The 18,129-nt window shown below is 41.6% G+C and overlaps 2 protein-coding genes across 4 annotated transcripts in view; both read left to right on the forward strand.

Annotated features, from left to right (window-relative positions):
• The first annotated feature begins 29 nt into the window (after nt 1-29).
• On the forward strand, nt 30-17,944 carry ARL5A (ARF like GTPase 5A). Of its 3 annotated transcripts, XM_074828479.1 has the most exons (7): nt 195-350; nt 951-1,053; nt 2,249-2,309; nt 5,277-5,424; nt 6,549-6,632; nt 9,273-9,424; nt 9,947-17,944. In XM_074828479.1, the coding sequence occupies exons 4-7, from the start codon at nt 5,281-5,283 to the stop codon at nt 9,993-9,995; spliced, it is 429 nt and encodes a 142-aa protein (XP_074684580.1). In that variant the 5' UTR covers nt 195-350; nt 951-1,053; nt 2,249-2,309; nt 5,277-5,280; the 3' UTR covers nt 9,996-17,944. The 3 variants fall into 3 exon arrangements, with proteins under 3 accessions (XP_074684579.1, XP_074684578.1, XP_074684580.1); XM_074828477.1 differs by lacking the exon at nt 951-1,053 and having other exon boundaries at nt 32-350; XM_074828478.1 differs by lacking the exons at nt 951-1,053; nt 6,549-6,632 and having other exon boundaries at nt 30-350.
• Nucleotides 11,191-18,129, forward strand: part of NEB (nebulin) — a 157,666-nt gene continuing 150,727 nt past the window's right edge. The window contains exon 1 of the mRNA XM_074828481.1: nt 11,191-11,269. The gene's annotated coding sequence lies outside the window, so the exon portion shown is untranslated. The remainder of the gene's footprint in view (nt 11,270-18,129) is intronic.

An 18,129-nucleotide genomic window follows, 5' to 3' on the forward strand; every position in this document is an offset into this window, starting at 1 on the left:
TAATGGCGGCCGCGGTCCCGCCCCTGCGACGTCACATCGACGCGCCCGCCCCCGCCTACGGTGGCCGCGGGGTCGCTGGTCTCTTCGCGGCGCGTTTGCTCTCCCCGCTCCGCCACCGGCCCGGAGAGGAGCGGGGCGGCGGCGATGTCCGAGCGTGAGCAGGCCCGGCGAGGCTCTAGCCCGCCTTTCCACCGGCAAACGGGACGCTGGGCCGGGCCCTGAGCCGCCCCGCGGCCCGGCAGCGGGATAACCCCGCAGTAGGCGCTGAGGAGCCGGCGAGGCCCGGAGCTGCCCCGGCTGAGGGATGGGGATCCTCTTCACCAGGATATGGAGGCTGTTCAACCATCAAGGTGAGGGGGAGGAAGGCGGCCCGCGGACGTGTAGGGGCCTGAGGGCGATCCCCGGCGGGGTTGAGGGCTCGGGGCGACCGGGGGCCCGCCCTTGTAAACCGGCACGGCTTCGGCCACCGGGGTGGCCCGGGAGGACGAGCCGCCACCAGAAAAGTTGGGGGTGGGGGGGGGGTGTTGGTGTTCAACCTTTTTTTTTCCCTCCTCGAAGTCACTGGGAAGCTTGTTTCCTGAAAGGTGGGTGTTAAATGATTAACGTGTACCGAAAGAATACAGCCGTGTTGCGTTGTGGCGTCTAGTTTCAGCTTGTCGTTTGCAGAGTATCCCCTCATGAACGGTTTTATGTGATAAAACCTCGATACCTGGCGAAATTGCACATTTGTGGAGTAAACGTTACAAGTAACTTCAGCTTTGTAACGTCTGACTCCTCACAGTAAGGTTTTCATGACTGTGAAACTATAAACCACTTTTAAACGCTCTTATTGGTGTTTATAAGGTCTGTTAAATTTGATTTTGAGTGAACTTACACATGCATGTTGAATGTCCCAGTTATATGCCCATTAACACTTAGTGCAAATGCAACAAAATATTTTTGTCTTGTAGCATCCAGCCCCACTTCAGATCTTCTGTTACAACTGCTTTCCTAACATCCACTGTGCTGGCAACATCACACCAGAAACAAAAGTTCCTAGTTATGTGGGGTCAGGTAAGCAGATATTTTTACAATATTGTGCAGTTATGCAAAGTTATTAAAACTAGAATTTATATTTGATAGTATATAAGACAACTCTGCAAAACCACACAATATTGATAAAATCAAAACCAAGAAAACCCCGCTTACCTGACCCCTATCCCCTCCCTCTCTCCTCTGTGATAAATCAATGCAAGTGTACTTTGCTAACAGAAGGAATTGATCTCTGGTTGTCTGAAGCTTGGGCACGCTTAGAATGGCTTTTGTTGCCCTTGTGGACCACTGAGGCGGGGAGGGTGGGGTGGAGAAAGCCCCTTCTCACACAGCTTTTACTTGCATGAATAGCCCCGTTGAAGCCCAGGTTATTTGTGCAAGTAAAAGTTGTGTAATACTGCTGAGAGCAGGCAGCGCTCACTCATCCTGGAAATCATAAATTTGAATGTGCTTGACAACACCAGCTGTAGAACTCAAATTCAATTTTGTGATGTATAGGAAAGAAGGTGCTAAATAGAAACAATAATTGATTCTGGCACTGAGCTCCAACATGCGTTCGCATATGTGTCAGAGTAGTTTTGTGGAGTAGTCGTTGGTTCATCTAAAACTAAATTGGGTGAATGCGTACTGTAAAATATTCGTAGGCAAATCTGTTCTCCGGGTGCCAAACCTGCTGAAAGGAAAAGAGGACACTGAGGGAGGGAGGTGGATCTCCCTGCTTACAGTGCAAGTCAGCGTTGTTGTGGGTTTTTAACAGCTCTTTGCAAAAAGATTAAGATGTTGCAGGCTGTAATAAAAGTATGGCCTTGGAAATGAAGGTTTAACATGTGTAAGCGTGTGTTCTGGAGAACTGCTGTCGTTGGGGGGAAGAGAGAGCACAGGCTGTTACAATCTGCAAAAATGTGCAGAAGCTTGGGAAAGGATTCCAGCATGAGCTTGCTCTAGCAGTTTAGAGGCGGAAAAAATCTGCATGTAGTCTCTCAGAAATTGTTCCCGTAGATGTGCAAACGGGGAAAAATCGACAGTCACTTACCTACTCAGAACAGTACACGGGTTTGTACACCTCCACAGACAAACTTTTAGGTATGGCCCCTGAAATTTGGCAGTGTTTGCTTAGGAAATCAGTTTCAAAGGCAACACTAACCTTGTTTCATAACAGCTGTTATCATGATAGCAAAGTTAATGATGTGACTTACTAGTGATATTTTTATTTCAGAGCACAAAGTAATCATTGTTGGTCTGGACAATGCAGGAAAAACAACCATTCTTTATCAATTGTAAGTATGAACTGCAGATGACGTTTCATGTATTTCAAGGTGTGCATTGTGTGTATTTCTGACTTCTTGTCACTGCTATCCTTGTTAGTTTTCACTCGGCGCATTACACTGAGGATTACTGAGCAGTGTAGGTGGCGGCGGGTCAAAGCGTGTGTTTAGGGTTTGGAAAGGTCTGTGTTTTGCCTGGTATATGGATAAGGTTTTGTTCAGAGCTTTTATTTATCAGATTACATTGCTATTACCACTTAATCACAACTGCCTTTGGTGTCACCCTCTAGGCTGTTTGCCAACTCCACAAAATATGATTATACTGAGGGTTAGCCACAGGACAACGCTGCTAAACTGATCCATGCTGCAGCATGTAAATACTAAACAAATTGTTCTGTGAGTAGCAAAGCAGAGAAGCCTGACCCCTCCCTGCCACGGCTTGTGTCCCGTGTACCAAGATGGACTTTCAGGTCATCCGTGGTGCAGGGGGAAGGAGGAAGGTTGAGCGCTGGCTTTGTTTGAGCCACCAGCATTGATGGTTGTCGTGCAGCTTCTGCTTTTAATAGTGGCACTGACTTGTGTTTGTCTTCCCTTAACCTTGCTGCTGGTTTACGTGAAACTTGTGTGAGCTTCGTATCTCTGGTCCTCAACTGCATTTTGATAAAAGGGTACAAATTTGTCCACAGGCTCGGAAGCTTCTAGGTGGGACAGGCGACTCAAGGTCTGTTTATAATAGAAACAGATTTGCAATTTCTCATGTGAAGTAGTCTGGTATTAGAAAGTGTTCCCGAGTCAGTATCGGAAATAATTCCTGTTAAGCAATATGACCGTGCTGCTCCAATCCTGCACTTAAAATATGCTTTCCTAAAATGTTTGGGTTCTGTCAAATTACAATCTACTTTTGCCTTTCTGAAACGTGAAACTCGTGCAGCGTTTCCAGCCTCTTATGCCCTAGCACGCTCTGCAGAGAAAGGGAAAAGACGAAGGTGGTTGTCATTATTTAAATGGGGAATGAGAGGTTTTTAAAAGCATAAATAGAATGAAGAATATTTTTTAAGACTAGTAACTGCTGCAGCTGAGAGCCGTCCTCGGTGCATCTTAATGCTGCCTGTGTCTTTCCACTTCCTCCACAAATGTCTCATGATTCTTCTCATCTTCTAATTTCTGCAGTCTCAGTGTTTTCTTTTCCCTTTTGTACGGTGGATCTCTATAGGCCTCCTTTTCCTTTACACCCGTTTTAGCTCCACAGGACTTCCCCTTCTCTCCTTTTGTATTCCCCTTCCCCTGTTGGCCGCTTTGCCAGAGCTCTGTGTGAGTACTGTCCTCTGTCCCCCCTTAAACTCTACCTCCATCTGTCCATATCCCATTTTTTCTCTTACCATTGCTTTGTGGCAGATATTGAATGAAAGAATATGTTTAACTCTTGCATAAGACATGGAGAGAGATAACTAGCAGGACAACTAGTGTTGGTTAGTGCCCTGGCCGTTACTTTGATGTTGTGGAGGGTCACAGGAGACGTGGGAGTGGTGATTCCTCTAACAGACCGCAGCAGCTCCACAGACACTTCATTTCTTCCCTGCTCTTGTACTCGGTTCTCCTGCCCCGCCTCAGGTAGTGGTAGGATTTTGTGACCAGGTGTCTAGAAATGCCGTTAAGCTTCATGCTCACCTGGTTTCAGTGGGGAGGAGGGAAAAACCCACCTATTGTATTGCAAACTGCGAGGTGCCGACAGCTTGAATGTGAGAAGCTGCAGGTTCAGTCCAGTAAAGGGGATTCATCATATGTCTCTTCCAAGTGTTAAAAGAACTCTGCTAAAACCTGCTTTTTAAATATGAAATCAGCCACAGGCATCATCTTATATAATTTGTTACCCTTAATTTGATTTTATGATTCTTCTAATCCTTCTCTTTCCCTTATATAGTTGCAGTCAAATGTGTGTGGTGAGAAGGTTTCTTGTTACGTGCTGCTGAGGCACGGGGTAACTGGGATTCCTTTTATCTCCTTGGTTCTCTGATTCCTCTTCAAGAAATGTTCCAGCACAAGTCTCAAAGTGCTGTTGCTGTAACTAAAAGCTCTGGTAAAGCTTCAGAAAATATTCATATAAAATGAAAAAATATATCAAGATTATCAGAAGAAAAAATCATTAAGTTCATTGGAAATGATTGCTGTTTTCCTTGAGGCTACTTTTATTTTTTTTTGCATATCCCATCCAGTAGAGTTTAAATAATTTGAGCTTTAGGAGAATCCAGAGTACACATTTGGTTATCACTGTTGATGTGAAACTGGCACTCTTAATGGCAAAGTGGCACTCACTATCTCTAAAACAATATATTTGAAATACTTAATGTCTGCATTTGTCTCCAAAAAGTAGTGCTGCTGGACTGTGCTGAAAGGGGAAGAGGAGGAAGTTTGGGCATAAAGTAACTGAACTGTGAAGAAAGTACGCTCTAGTGGCCTATACTGGAAGGAGAGCGAGATGTCATCTGTTTGGTGCAGCTGGATGATGAGTTGTTGTTTTTCTGCAACCTTGGAAATCTTGTGGCTTAACCACATTCTTGAAGAAAAACAACTTCTTTTTCCCATGCGTGCCAAAATTGGCCTGGAAAAAGAAAAGCTGACTGCTTAAAACAGCTTCTGAAGCAAATATTCTCTCAGCATTATGATTTAATTAATTATAATATAGTTTTGTTCATGAATGCTCTCTCAGCTTTGTAATTCAATTATTATATAGTTCACTGAGTCCTTTATTGCTATTTTTATCAATTGTTATTTTTATTTTTATACGCCCTCCACTGTCAAACCTATTTGCTGCCTAAGGAGCGTTTGCTAAAATTCCCCTACTAAGCTTTCTACCTCGGAAGAGCCACCAAGTTTAGTTTTTATAGAAGTAGGTTGATTTGGAGTCCTAAGGCGCTCGAGGCTGCAGGTAACATGCCGATTTTTGGAGGTTCTCACTGCCTCGCGCTCTCCCCTCTGCAGCTCCATGAATGAAGTGGTGCACACCTCGCCCACCATAGGGAGTAACGTGGAAGAGATAGTGGTTAACAACACGCGCTTCCTGATGTGGGATATCGGAGGGCAGGAGTCTCTTCGCTCTTCGTGGAACACCTACTATACCAACACCGAGGTGAGGACACGCGCCTCGCTGCCGGGCTTGGGGTGGCTGAGCTGCTGACGGGAACGCAGCGAACCTGAGGCTGAACTAACTGTGCTTTGAGCGGCATCAGAGCTACTTCAGGGTGCTCCCGTTTTGGTTTTTGAAGTCTCCTCCTTCGCAAGCTGGCGTACGACTCGCTTTTCTGTTTCTTACGCCAGATGCGTAATATGGAGTTGCGATTAAAACCAGCTTGTTTGTGAGGATTCTGTGGCTGGGGATCTGTGGCCTTGGGGCAGGTGCTCGGTTTCTCTTGGTGCTGCAGATCCCCATGTTTACAGTCCCTCTGGTTGACCGTGACTGCTCTGTCTCTGTACCAGGTACTCTAAGACCTGTCTAACCCCTCTGGAGTAAGGCTGAAAGCCCAAAAGTTTTCCTCCAAGACTGTGGGAGCTCTGTCTTGCGAGCTCCCATGATCAATTTACTTAAGCACTCCCAAGAATTTTAAGAACTCTTTAGCGATGAAGTTGCAGCCCATATACTGGACTTAATGAAAATAATGATTTAAGTCAAGGTTTCCTATGTGTTATCAAATGTGGGTTTTAAAAGAAGGGGGTTTTAATAATAATAAACTTTGTGCTTCCCTATCAGATGCTATGACATGTATCTGCATGTATGCTCTTGAAGTTACAGAGCTTATGGGTCTTTCTAAATCCCTTGCAAATATCTATTTGCATGTTAGTATTTGAAGCAGAGGGAGAAAGCTGATACAGTTTACCTTTTAAAGGCTGCAACAAATTATTTGAGGGATCGTGTGCTACCTGAGTTATGCTAAGCACAGGACAAAACCGGATCTGGAATTACAGGGGAACACTTGCTTTCAGTATAAATTCTTTCACTTGAAATTCAAAAGCAGAAAGTCAAAAGATGTGTTGAAGCTACCTTTGTATACAAACCACGGTGCAAGTTGTACACCGTACTGGTGCTGCGGGTAACCTCGCTCTGGCTGGGAGAAGTGTATCTGGAATAGGATGAGATCTGATCATCCAGCTGGCCGGCTGGGCAGTGAGATGGGAACAGTAATCTGCTGTGCTGATGAGTGCGTGGCTGGAAAGATAGAGCTTGTTCTCTGACTAATAACTTTTCACTTTTTAAAGTTTGTGATAGTTGTTGTGGACAGCACAGACAGAGAGAGAATTTCTGTGACTAAAGAAGAACTGTATAAAATGTTAGCCCATGAGGTGAGTAGACCCTCTGTTTTCTTTGCTTTACTATTTACTGTGGGTCAGGTCTGGATGATTCTTGCTAAGGGAGGCAGGCTCGCACACTGTTTGTGAAAGCTCTCGCTTACTCCTGCTAGCTGGAGTCAGACCAGAACGGCGAGAGGCCTCTCCAGTGAAGCCCGAGGCAAACATTAACAGCCGCCTTCTCCCAGCTGCGGGTCGGACTGTGTCAGAGCTCTCTTGTTCCTGCTAGAGGCTCTGTCTTTTGTGAAGCTCGCAATAAAGCTGTAAATTAATACCAAATTACTGAAGAGAACTCCCACAAAAGTAGTTTTTCAACTTCTGAGTGCTTCAGTGAAACAGAAGTTAGGACCTATGAATGACTTTTGTGGTTTTATACTCCAATCCATGTTAAGAGCCGAATGAGATCGCTTTAAAAAAATATTGTTTCCTCCAACAACTTAATTACTATTTTAGCTAGCTTCATGGTTGCTTGATGTTTTCTGTTTTCATGGTGAAACAGATACAGCCTTAATAATATGTCTTATAGCAACCAGCTGTAAACCTGAAGGAGCGGACTGTCTATGGCTATAGTAGCCATCATTCTACGTGTTTGTGAAATTTCAGAGTGAGAGTGTAATTGGCAAACTTGTAAAGACCCTCTTTAAAATTGAGTGCTGTGTCAGGTCTAAAACTGAGCTGCCTGCGTCTAGAGTGCTGTATAAGCCAAGGAGTGTCCTGAATGTCCCGAAGACTTTAATCTATCTGGGCAGTGTGGCGGAACCAGAGCCCTGATTTTTACTGGAGATGTGTTTAGATCAGCTTGACTACTGCTGGGGCTCGTAAGACAAGTTTAATGCAAACTGGATCAGTTTTTATGAGATGACACTGAGCTTCCAAATTTAAGAATACAAAGATGTGCATAAAATTGATGGCATTATATCCCAAAATATTCTATCTATATTTAAACTACAGCCGCTGTTTAGTAGATGACTGCAGGAAAGGCAAAGACTGCCTGTGTATTTTCTTTGAGTGATCATGGTAATCTAAAGTATTCGAGAAGAGACAAGCGCTTTGCCTAGTCTCTTGAATTTCTGATTTTTGGTATTTAAATTAAAATTATGTTTAGTAAAATAAAATTAATAAAGTAGGTCTGGCTTTCTTGGTTGTGAAGTGTTAAATGTGGCTTGGGGGGGACTGTTGCCATTGGGTTTGCTGCTGTCATAATTAGAATTTTAGAGGTGTACTCCTCAGTCCGTTGCAGGCGCTAAACAAAATTACATCTTCTGTTTTGTAATCTATAAGGGAAGATGCAGAAGTTGTTAATGAACTGAATTTGAAATGAGGGAGATCTGTAACTCCCAAGCACCGTGAATGCCCTTGTTTCATGTTGGGAGACTATTTCTGTGCTCTGAAAGCACCCCTCTAACAGTAAATGTGCCCATTGTTTTACAACAGGATGTTTTTGGTATATTCTGCTAACTCTCCAGAAGCTATGGTGTTTGAAAAGAGCAACAATACGCATAAGCTGAAACAAAAGTCAAATATTTATTTAGAGTAGCTTTTCCTTGCAGCCCCTGAAAATCTTTTATTTCTGATAACCAGTTCAATTGAAATTTTGTTAAGGTAAAATTGAGTTGCCCAGGTCAGTTCCATCTATTTTCTGGACCAGTAGATCATTTGGGAATTAATTTTACTGCTTGTAAAAATTAGTGTGCCTGATAGGCGTTTAAATGAATGAGTTGTCTTGGCTTCCTGGGAAGACCTTTTTACTTTTAGAGGGACAGATTTTCAATAATATGAGCCTGGACTAGTGTAATTCCAAGCAGCTTGAGATAAAATAAGCTTGCCCCTAGAGTCGCTGTTCTCTAAATTATTAGTACTGGTATTGCAAATATTGCATGGGCCTTAATAAAGAAGTTTATTGCAATGTGCTTGTTCACCTAGATGTCCGTCCTTTGATTCTAAAGCAGTGTACGTGGTGGTTTTCTACAAATTCTGTGTATCCTCTAAATAAAATATTACTGCAGCTTGCTTTACGCTGTCAGTGGCAGTCTGAACGCTTCCTAAGGGGAGGGATTTCCCCCGCAGAGGGCTGTTGCACAGGCAGAGCCTGCTTCTGGCTCTGCTGAGCCACGGTACCAGCCTTGGCAAGGCTTTACCTGAGGTTAAAAAGTTCTGGTGGTGTAACCCACTCTTGCCCCACATAAGAACTGCTAACTAATTTGGGAGTAAAATCAATCTTAACAGATGTGTTCATACATAAAAGTGGGGCGTGTAGATAAAAGCCAGGGTCAGGAGAAGGCCGTGGTTGGTTTGGATGTGCGGGCAGGAATGACCTGCAAGGTCAGGGTTAAACGGGAGGCCTTGGCTGTTAGAGGCATGTGGCCTTCCTGCAGCTGGGCACACAGAGCTACAGCGTGCCCCGAGCCTCAGGGAGTGCAACAGAATCTTGTACCTAGTTTTACAGATCATCCCAGGCAAAAATTGGACGTTTGGTCTGGTGGATCAAAGGATTTTCTGAAGTTACATGTCAATCAGCCTGCGGCGTTCTATAGGGTTTTTTTGCTAGGGCTTAAGGTTCTCTGCTTTGGTATTGCATCTTTTGCCTCCGAGGGCTGATTTGTGATCATCTTCTTTTTCCTTCTTTCTCCCTAGGACTTAAAAAAAGCAGGTCTGCTGATTTTTGCTAACAAGCAGGATGTTAAAGAGTGTATGACAGTAGCTGAAATCTCTCAGTTTCTGAAACTGACTTCGATTAAAGATCATCAGTGGCACATCCAGGCGTGCTGTGCTCTAACTGGAGAGGGGTAAGAGTTCTTCTTGTCTGTAGGAGGGGAATCTCAAATTATTTTGGTATTTTTATTGTGGTGTTTGGTTTTAACACACATTCCTCCCCTGTCAATAATAATCTTACACTTAAAGATTTTGGGGCTCAGAACATACTGACTTAGGATCGGTGTGGTCTGGAAATCAACTTTCACATCAAGTCCCCAGTCTCACCACACAGTGATAAAACTTTATATGATTTGGGCCTAATGAGGATGGGGGTGGGAACAACTTAAAATCCGTTCTGGTTTATTAAGCATAATCATAATTAGAGATAACTTCAGCGTATGTCTTGGAGTGCTGGGATCTGAAGTGTCTCACCTGTAAATTGCATAATAAGATCAAGGAAATGCTGCACTCAGAGTGAATTGTTTCTGGAAATGATTCCTTCAGTCAGAATTACAGAGTTCTTGGGAAGAATTTAAATTGGTGCCGTGGAATTATCTTTGACGTTGTCCCGAGAAGTGCTTGTATTCCTTAAAAATGATCTCTTTCATTTACAGACTGTGCCAAGGACTCGAATGGATGATGTCAAGACTTAAGATCAGATGATTTTTAATGACCTCTTTGCACAGACATTGCTTAAAAAGAGCTGTACCCATGATTACCTTCACAGTGGCAGAATTAATGGGATAGATGTATTTATACTGAACTGATTTCAACTTTATTTTCTACATAGATGCACACACACATATGTGTATATAAATTAAGACCATTTGGCGAAAAGAAAGATGCAGTTGATGGCTCCAGTTTGGTTTCTTGTTTGTTTTCCTCTGAGGATGCGTTTAAAAGCTGTGATCAACCTTCTTTTCAAGATACAGCCACTGAGAACAGTCCAGTGTTGAGCGTGGTGAAGATGAAGTGAGAGGAAGGAGCTTTTAATTTTGAGTTTTATTATTCCATTGTAGTCCTCTCTAGTCGAAGATGTTGGCTTCATTATTCCAGTAAATTAGCAAGCAAATCAATGGCATAGATACCAACTTTCCAGTATTTTTAAGGTTACTGATGTTACAAATGCAAAAATATTTTCCTGTATGTGTACTGTACATATTTGTGAATATTTATACCTCAATTTTAGGTTAATTGCAATCTGTTCAGACCAGTGTGTAAAGCTGAATCGGTATGTTGACAGTAGTACTAATATTTGACATTGCCAACACGTCACAACTTCTTTTCCTTTGTTATCTGTATGGCCGTAACGTCCATCAGACAGTTGGCTCACCACCACTTTATAAAGCAAACTCTCTCAAGACCATTGCTTGTTCTTTTCACGTGATTTTTCAGTTAGGGAGGATGCCATAAGGATTGGGGCATGTGGATTGAGCTTCAAATCACAGTGTCGGCAAACAGTAAAAATTTGCCAAAGAGTTTAAAATGAAACGGATGTTCTTTTTGTATTGTAGTCATCATTGGATTGGGAGACTCCAAAAAGGGTGTGTCGTGCTGTCCGATGGTACTGCTTTTCTTTTTTTGCAGTACTGTTCATTTATGATTCAAGTCTAGTAGAAGTACCTTTAGCTGTCATAAAGGGAAAAATTTCATCTTTTTTTTTTCTTAACCAAGGAAGAGGCACAAAAGTATGTTTAAAAGTCCCACTGGAATCTTACAAAACAAGTCATACTCTGTATTAAGTGTTTTTCAGAGGAAGGCGCGCTTCTCTTTGGTAGCGTAAAATGTATAAATATCTATATGCGATGGATGGCACTGGGATGGAGAACAGAACAGATTACACTACTTGAAAGGCTGTCAGTGACCCCCTGATCATGTGCCAGAGAAGTTCCAGGGCAGTACTTCTTGAAACTAGAACTCCCTTGCATGGTCCCCAGGTGAGTTACGAAGAAGCGTCAGAACACTATGTGATTATCTTCTCTTACTGCAGTACCTAACGGGGTGGGTGTCCCCTCCAGAAGTTGTTCGGAATTACCCTTTTAAAGGGTCTTTTTGGTGGGATGACAGTTGGGTGGTTGGAAATGTCGTCAGTATTGTGGAAATGTACATAGCCTTACTCACAGGCTTTTATGTTGGAGAGGTATGTTTGGGGAGTATAGCAAAATAAAATAAAACTTCGTTTAAAATGTCCTTTCCTTTCCTAGCTCCTATATCTGATAAGGATGGAAAAGACATTTTAAAGAAGAAGCCTAGTTTGAACTTTTTAAGGTGCTTATCTTTGGCTATGGGATAATCTAGTCAGCGCACCTGCCTTCCCGTTGGCCTGCTTCGCCAGGGATCATGTTGTGAATTTGTAGGGAAAAGAAGGGAGGCAATTTCAAAAGTCTGTATTTAACAAAGGCAGGTAAAGAATTTAACTTTTTAATATATTTTTGGTATCTCTTTACGATGCTCATTGGCTAGGGAATCGGCTGTCTTTGTTAAACATTTTAATGTGTACATGCATATATTTCTAGTGCATGCACATAGATATTGGTATTTAACTGGTGTATTGCAAAATGTATAAATGTTTGAAGAAATAACAATTTAATGCAAAGACTTTCTCAGTTTATCTGACGGTATCTTCAAGAAACGAGCTCTGTGCACCCTTGCATATGAAATGGAATTGTACGTTTTCTAGTCTTAAAAAAGAAAAAGCAGACTTGCTTATAAACCTAAGTGTTTGGTTTTTGAGTCTTATGTCTTCCCTTTCATCCCTTTAAAATATTTTGCTTTAGTATTGTTAAATACTGCATATTTCTGCCTGAATTTGCACAGGTTGTGTGTGTTGGGTTTTTGTTTGTTTTTAAGAAAACGAGTTATTCCCGTTAATGAAAGAAAAACCACGCAGCAGTATTCTGATACCTGCTTCTTGCTGAAATTTGCTGCTTACTCCTCGCTTGAATTTGTAGGACTTGGCATGTCCATATGATGAAAGTGTGGTGGCTTTTTCCAGGTATGGCTTACGCTGCAACCAGACATCTTATGTTTACACAAAAGTAAACTTAGGTTTACTCTTTCTCCCTCTCAGTTTCTGGCCACTTCCACTTTATGTGGCCTCTAAGATACCGCTTCATCTTTGTTTCACAAGCGGCAACAGACCCTGGCAGGGAGCTGAATACCTGCCTGCGTGAAGACTGCCTCTTAAAACGATGTCTTTTGTGCCCTGAGGAGTTTATAATCCAAAAATTAAATCGTTCTCTGCGTGTTGGACGGCGAACAATCCAGCCTTAACCCGACTGCAAAGAAGGGGTGTGGCACGTCACGTGTAACGATGAGTTTTCTGTGTGTTTTGTGATCCCCCAGTATTTCAGAGGGCAGATGTGCTCTTCAGTGGCTGGAATTCAATGGTGGCCAGCGCTTGCGGACACACTGCGTGCCTGCAGCGTTCCTGACACGGGTTTAGGAATCCAAGGAGGACGCGCCTTCATTTTAAATGCTGGATTTGCAGCCTCCGTGAGGATGATGGATTTGGGCTGTAGTAGCTGGGCACGATTTGTCACCCCGTTGTCAACAGAGGCGATGATTCCAAATTGTCACCTTGCATGGTTGGTGGGATCGTGCTTTTAAGTGCAGCGAAGCATAGCAAAAGCGGACTAGTGTCATCCAGACGTTGCCGTGGGAGCTTTTGTAGGAAAGTTTGTTTTACCTGAAGGTTTTTCATCATGAGAACAAGTGTGTTTGCTCAGATACTAACGAGATGAACATCAGACGAATGAATATACAAGTCTATACCCTGGCGGTAGCGGCGTGGCCGTGATGGCCCTTTCCTGTACACCTCGCCGTTTGTGGAAAGTTAGAAATATTTTTAAATTTAGTCACCGAGCAGGGCTGGAGAAGAGCAGACCAACTTTGGAACACACCAACCCTTTTTGTCTGCGCTTCTTGTTTACAGCTTTTTTTTCTTTTCCCTGTAGGACAATTCACATTTTTCTCACAGCTCTGTAGAAAAGCAAGTTAACTTTGCATCAGTGCTGCTTTCAGCTTCATTCGGTTATTGTTTGGAAGTGATTGTCTTAACATGAGTCATGACCTTGATTTGTATTGCTTGTGTGTTTTCACCCTCTGTGTGTTGTGTCGCCTTGGCTTTCAGCTAAAGCTTAAGATTACTTTGCCTTTGTTCTTCATGAAATTAATTCTTAGGATATTATACAGAAAAAGGGAGGGGTCTTTAAAAATGGTTATTTAAGTTTATGCTGCAGAACACCATTTTACTAGCAAAAAACCATATAGCAGTAAGTTATATTTCAATAATCTTAATACTTAAAATGTTTCTTTTGGTTTAGCAGATATTAAACTTGGTAAATCATCTCTCTAATATACTGCCTCTGTCATCTGAAAATTCTGCAGGTTTTTAATTGTGAGGAAAGGTGGAATATAGAACTTGGAAAATGTGAACAGGGATCTACCTAGCTTAATTTTTGAAAATTTTTTTTTTCAGGGAGGCTTAATAGCTGTTTTCCTATGCATTACAGAGTATGTTCCTAGGGGTAGGTGTGTGTGTGTGAACGTTAAGCGTATGTGATGGGCACCTTCTACAGTCTATGCAGCTCAAGTGCCTAAAACTAGTTCAGTGATCATTTTTTTTTTTTCTTCCTATGCTACAATTTCCACTTTCCTTAAAATAGATACATTTCTATGAAAGCATCCAAATGTGTGTAAATGAGTGGGTTTTTTTCCCCTCCCAACACACCGGTTTTAACATGATTTACGATAAATTTGTTAGAGTTCCTTTCTATCCTCTACATTCCAAGCCCTTTTCCATTTATCAGACGTCACATAGCTGGCTTGCTTTGTGAAAGGAAATATTAAATTTGTCCTTGTATCAGATTGGTTAGCTGGATTTCTTTTCGAGGAACTCTTTAAATAACTTAATCCACAGATACTTGGCCTTGGAAGCATCCTCATGTCAGTAGTTCCTTTTTAATTGGCTAGCAAAACATTAACTTTGCAACTGTCAGACTAATTATGTCTGAAAAATAGTTTTCAGTCAATTCAAATGAATGTAATGTTAAGCCTTGAAATGGTGCATCATTGAGCATTACAGGACAAGAATGATTAGACGTCACAAAGAATGGCACTAAGAAAGAAAAACGTCTTTGCATATAGTTGTGATATGTATTATAAATACAAATGTGACTTGAATATACTTGTTGCAGTGAATATATTAAATGTACAAAAATGAGAAATTATAAGTGGTTGCCACTGTAACTTTTTTACAATGTGCTTTAGAATCATAAGCAGAAATTATATTCTTGCCTTACTAGGACTTTACTGGTTAATTTTTATATTGTACAGAAACTTTTTTTGAAAACGTTCTTCACATTAGATAGGAGCCTTTATTCATAACAGGTTCATACGCATGTACCACCCTTAATCTTTTAAGACAGATTTCTTGTGAGTAAGGGCACAAGTTGGGTGGGTTTTTTTAAGCTTTTCCTATTTGTAAATTTAGAAAATTTAGCTGATACTGAATTAAGTTAGAAAATGCTGCTTTACCTAGAAGGCTGTAAATCATTCTTTGTAAATCATCAGCTCAGTGTTACTCTTGTCTAAATACTTCCTGCATCAAACACTCTGGAGGGTAGGAGAGGTGGCCAAGAAAAGACGTATTCTTCTGAGGAGAGATTCAAAGATTTTAGAAAACCCAAAACCACCTCAGATTGGAAAGCCTGAGCACTTTTGGCTAATAAATTGAAGAATTCGTAGTATATGATAGAGGAATGGTAACCGATGCAGTTTAAACAGTGTCTATATTATGTTTTCATGAATGTTTTCAACACGTCCTCAACTTTTTTACTGAATTCTTTTCCAAACCCTTTAATCCTGTGGCCACAGCCCTGCGCTCGGCCCGTTGGTGCTGCTCGGGGGCCGAGCCTGCCCGGCCGGCTCGCCAGGGAGGGTGAGCCCAGCGCTTCGTCCTTAGACTCTCCCTAGTGCTGGCCTATAATACTAACCTCCAACACTAAGCCGACAGCTCTTTGAGGATAAAGTAAGCTGATCAGATTAGTATACTAACGATGTAGTTATGTTATAGCAGATTATCTGTCTGGTTTTTGCAAATGCAAACAAACATCCGTATGTATAAGCATTAATCATACGACCAGGGTCGTGTTTCTTTGGATCACTTGTATTTTGTACTTCTCTTTCTAAAAAGTTTGTCGTCTTTCTGAAAGAAATGCATAAAGTATGTGGCTAACGCTGATACTGCAATAAAATGTCATTCCAGAACATACAAAATTATTGCTTCAAATTAATCCCAAGACTTGCGAGGGCTGGCATTTCCTGGCTTGAGCACTTTTGTCTCTGCAACTTGTGCATGTTTATTAAAGTCATTTAGCTAAAACTTTTTATAAAGCTATTTATTCTAATAAAGTTCAATTATGATTCTATTAAGTAACTTTTCCTGAAATTTTATCAGAACATTCCTTGAACTGTTTCCCACTTAACCTCTTTCTGTTTCTCCCGGCTCTTAAAATTTGATTTTCATTTAGTTGAAGGGAACTCATTCAGTTCTTTTAATTCTTGCTGAAGAAGTGAAACAAACACAAATTTGATCTAAAATTGTTGGGGGGGAGCTGTGTGCAAGCATATATACACATTTATAGATAATGTCAGAATTGCTAATTCTTGCAAACCTATCAGTATTTGTTATTTTAAGATGAAAGCACTTGTCACAATTTTACTGTTTGCATTAAACCTTTTGTGTGTATGTGCTGCGGTGAAACTTTTCAAGCAAAGATACGATTTCTGACCTGGTACACAGGGTTGCTGAGGCATTCTTGGGGTAAAATGCCCTGTTCTGCTAAACCTGTGATGATGGGGTTTGTACTGGGAGATTGGTTGGCATTTGGGCCCAGATTGGTAAGAAGTATGTGTTGACTGGTTTCAGATAGAATGGAAATTAAAATAAATGGTGAAACACTCTTTTCCTGTAGAAAGAGCATACCACTCCTGCGTATTCACGTATCGCACGCTGGTATTTGCAGCCTTGTGAGTGTGGAGAGATTACAGGTGACTTCTTAGAAAGTGAAAGAGATGAAACTAAAGCTGGGTTAAAAAAGAAAATTATTGTGTTACTGTACTCGAGGTACGCTGCTGCTCAGCTCTGCAACTCAGTCTTGTTCCACGTGTGTTAATTCTGGACTTCTTGCTTTATTTCTAACTCTGCAATATTTGTATCCTTGTGGTAATCTTGTAGAATGGCTTTTCTGTGAAGTAATGCATAGGCAGGCGATGTTAGCTGCGTTTGGGGGAATAAGTAAACTCATCCTTCTGCCTCCGGTTTTAGCTTGTGTGTCTACCTGAAGTCTTTTTTCCTCTGTGACGCAGTTTTCCTGCTCGGGTGGGTTTTGTCTCCTGCTCCGCTCCTCCCTGTCCGTGTCACGCGCTGCTCTACTCCTCCTCCGAACATTTTTTGCTGGAGGGTGAAGGAACAGTGAGCTGCCCTCAGAGCCGTGCCCGCTCACGGGCTGCGTCCTGTTTCTTTTCCTCTTAACTCGCTTATTCCTTGACTTTGCTATGACTTTTCTGAAAACTGCTCGTTTCTCTTCCAAAACCAATTAAATATAAGGTGAATAAAAAAAAAAAAAAAAAAGACACTGTTATCAGATACTTATTTTTGCTGGTTTTAGTACAGGGTTCCCCTGAACTGTTCGTTGCTCAGGCCTTGTGCCTGTTGCTTGCCTCGCGTCCCCTCGGTGCTGCCTCATCTTAGTCTATAGATCACTGTGTTGGTCTATAAAAAATTACATACAAAGTAAGTATTTCTGAAGGTTTTTATTCTGGTCTGGTTTTAGCATTAAATACCTTTATTCTTTTTAACTGCGCACAAAAAAAATGTTTGCCACTGATGAACTCTGACTGTTTTTCTTCTGCATCCAACAACTGAGTATCTTGTGTAGAGCAGACCAGCTGAAATGAGCCTTGGCCGGTGTATGAAACTGTAAATAGACTTTTTAATAGAAAATGCTGGTAATGTTGGCTTTTTTTCCTTGACTGTATGAAAGTTAAACTGCTGTGTTCTCTTTAATTGTTTTTGTTTTTAAAATTAAAACATAGTACTTTTTTGATCCTATTACTACTTTTAAAATTACAGGTCGTGTCACTACTTTCTTGTTGCACAGTCTACGTTGATTTATTCTCCCTGAATACGGTTCTTCAATACGAGGTTGAGTTGGATGCAAAGCTACAGAATAGTTGATGTCTTCAGAGTTAATTCTTGTTATTAACTTTTTTGTTCTGTCTTGCTTTTTGCTCCCAATTCTTCAGAATTGGAATGCCTCCCCCCGCCCAAATACGTGTGTGTGTATATCTCTGTAGGCAAACTATTGGGGTCATGCAAAGAGATGCAGCTCGTGGAATAGTAAGAATGAAAATTGTCTAAATTTTTGGTACATAAAAAAGGATTTGGTATAATGCTGGTACTGTTGAAGACTTGCTTCTGAGGTCCCTGTGCTGTTGAATCCAAACAGACCCCCCGTTATTACCTGTATGTATGGCTTTGAAACGTGAATTAAGGGATGCGTATTAGAGCTGTGTAAACAACTAATAAACCTAACTGTTTGTATTAAGTTGGCTAGATAATTTATTTATTTTAGACTCACCGTACCGTTTTCAGAGTAAGCTTGACAACTCGTTTCTCAAGGTGATATATATATATATATGATAATAATTCTAAATTTGTTCAGCGTACTGTGTTTTGCCGGTGTAGTGCTACTGCTCACAGCAGTACCTGAGCACTGTTTTTAAACCCGTG

This window comes from Strix aluco, chromosome 6 (assembly GCF_031877795.1).
Source record: "Strix aluco isolate bStrAlu1 chromosome 6, bStrAlu1.hap1, whole genome shotgun sequence".
NCBI classification, from domain to species: domain Eukaryota; kingdom Metazoa; phylum Chordata; class Aves; order Strigiformes; family Strigidae; genus Strix; species Strix aluco.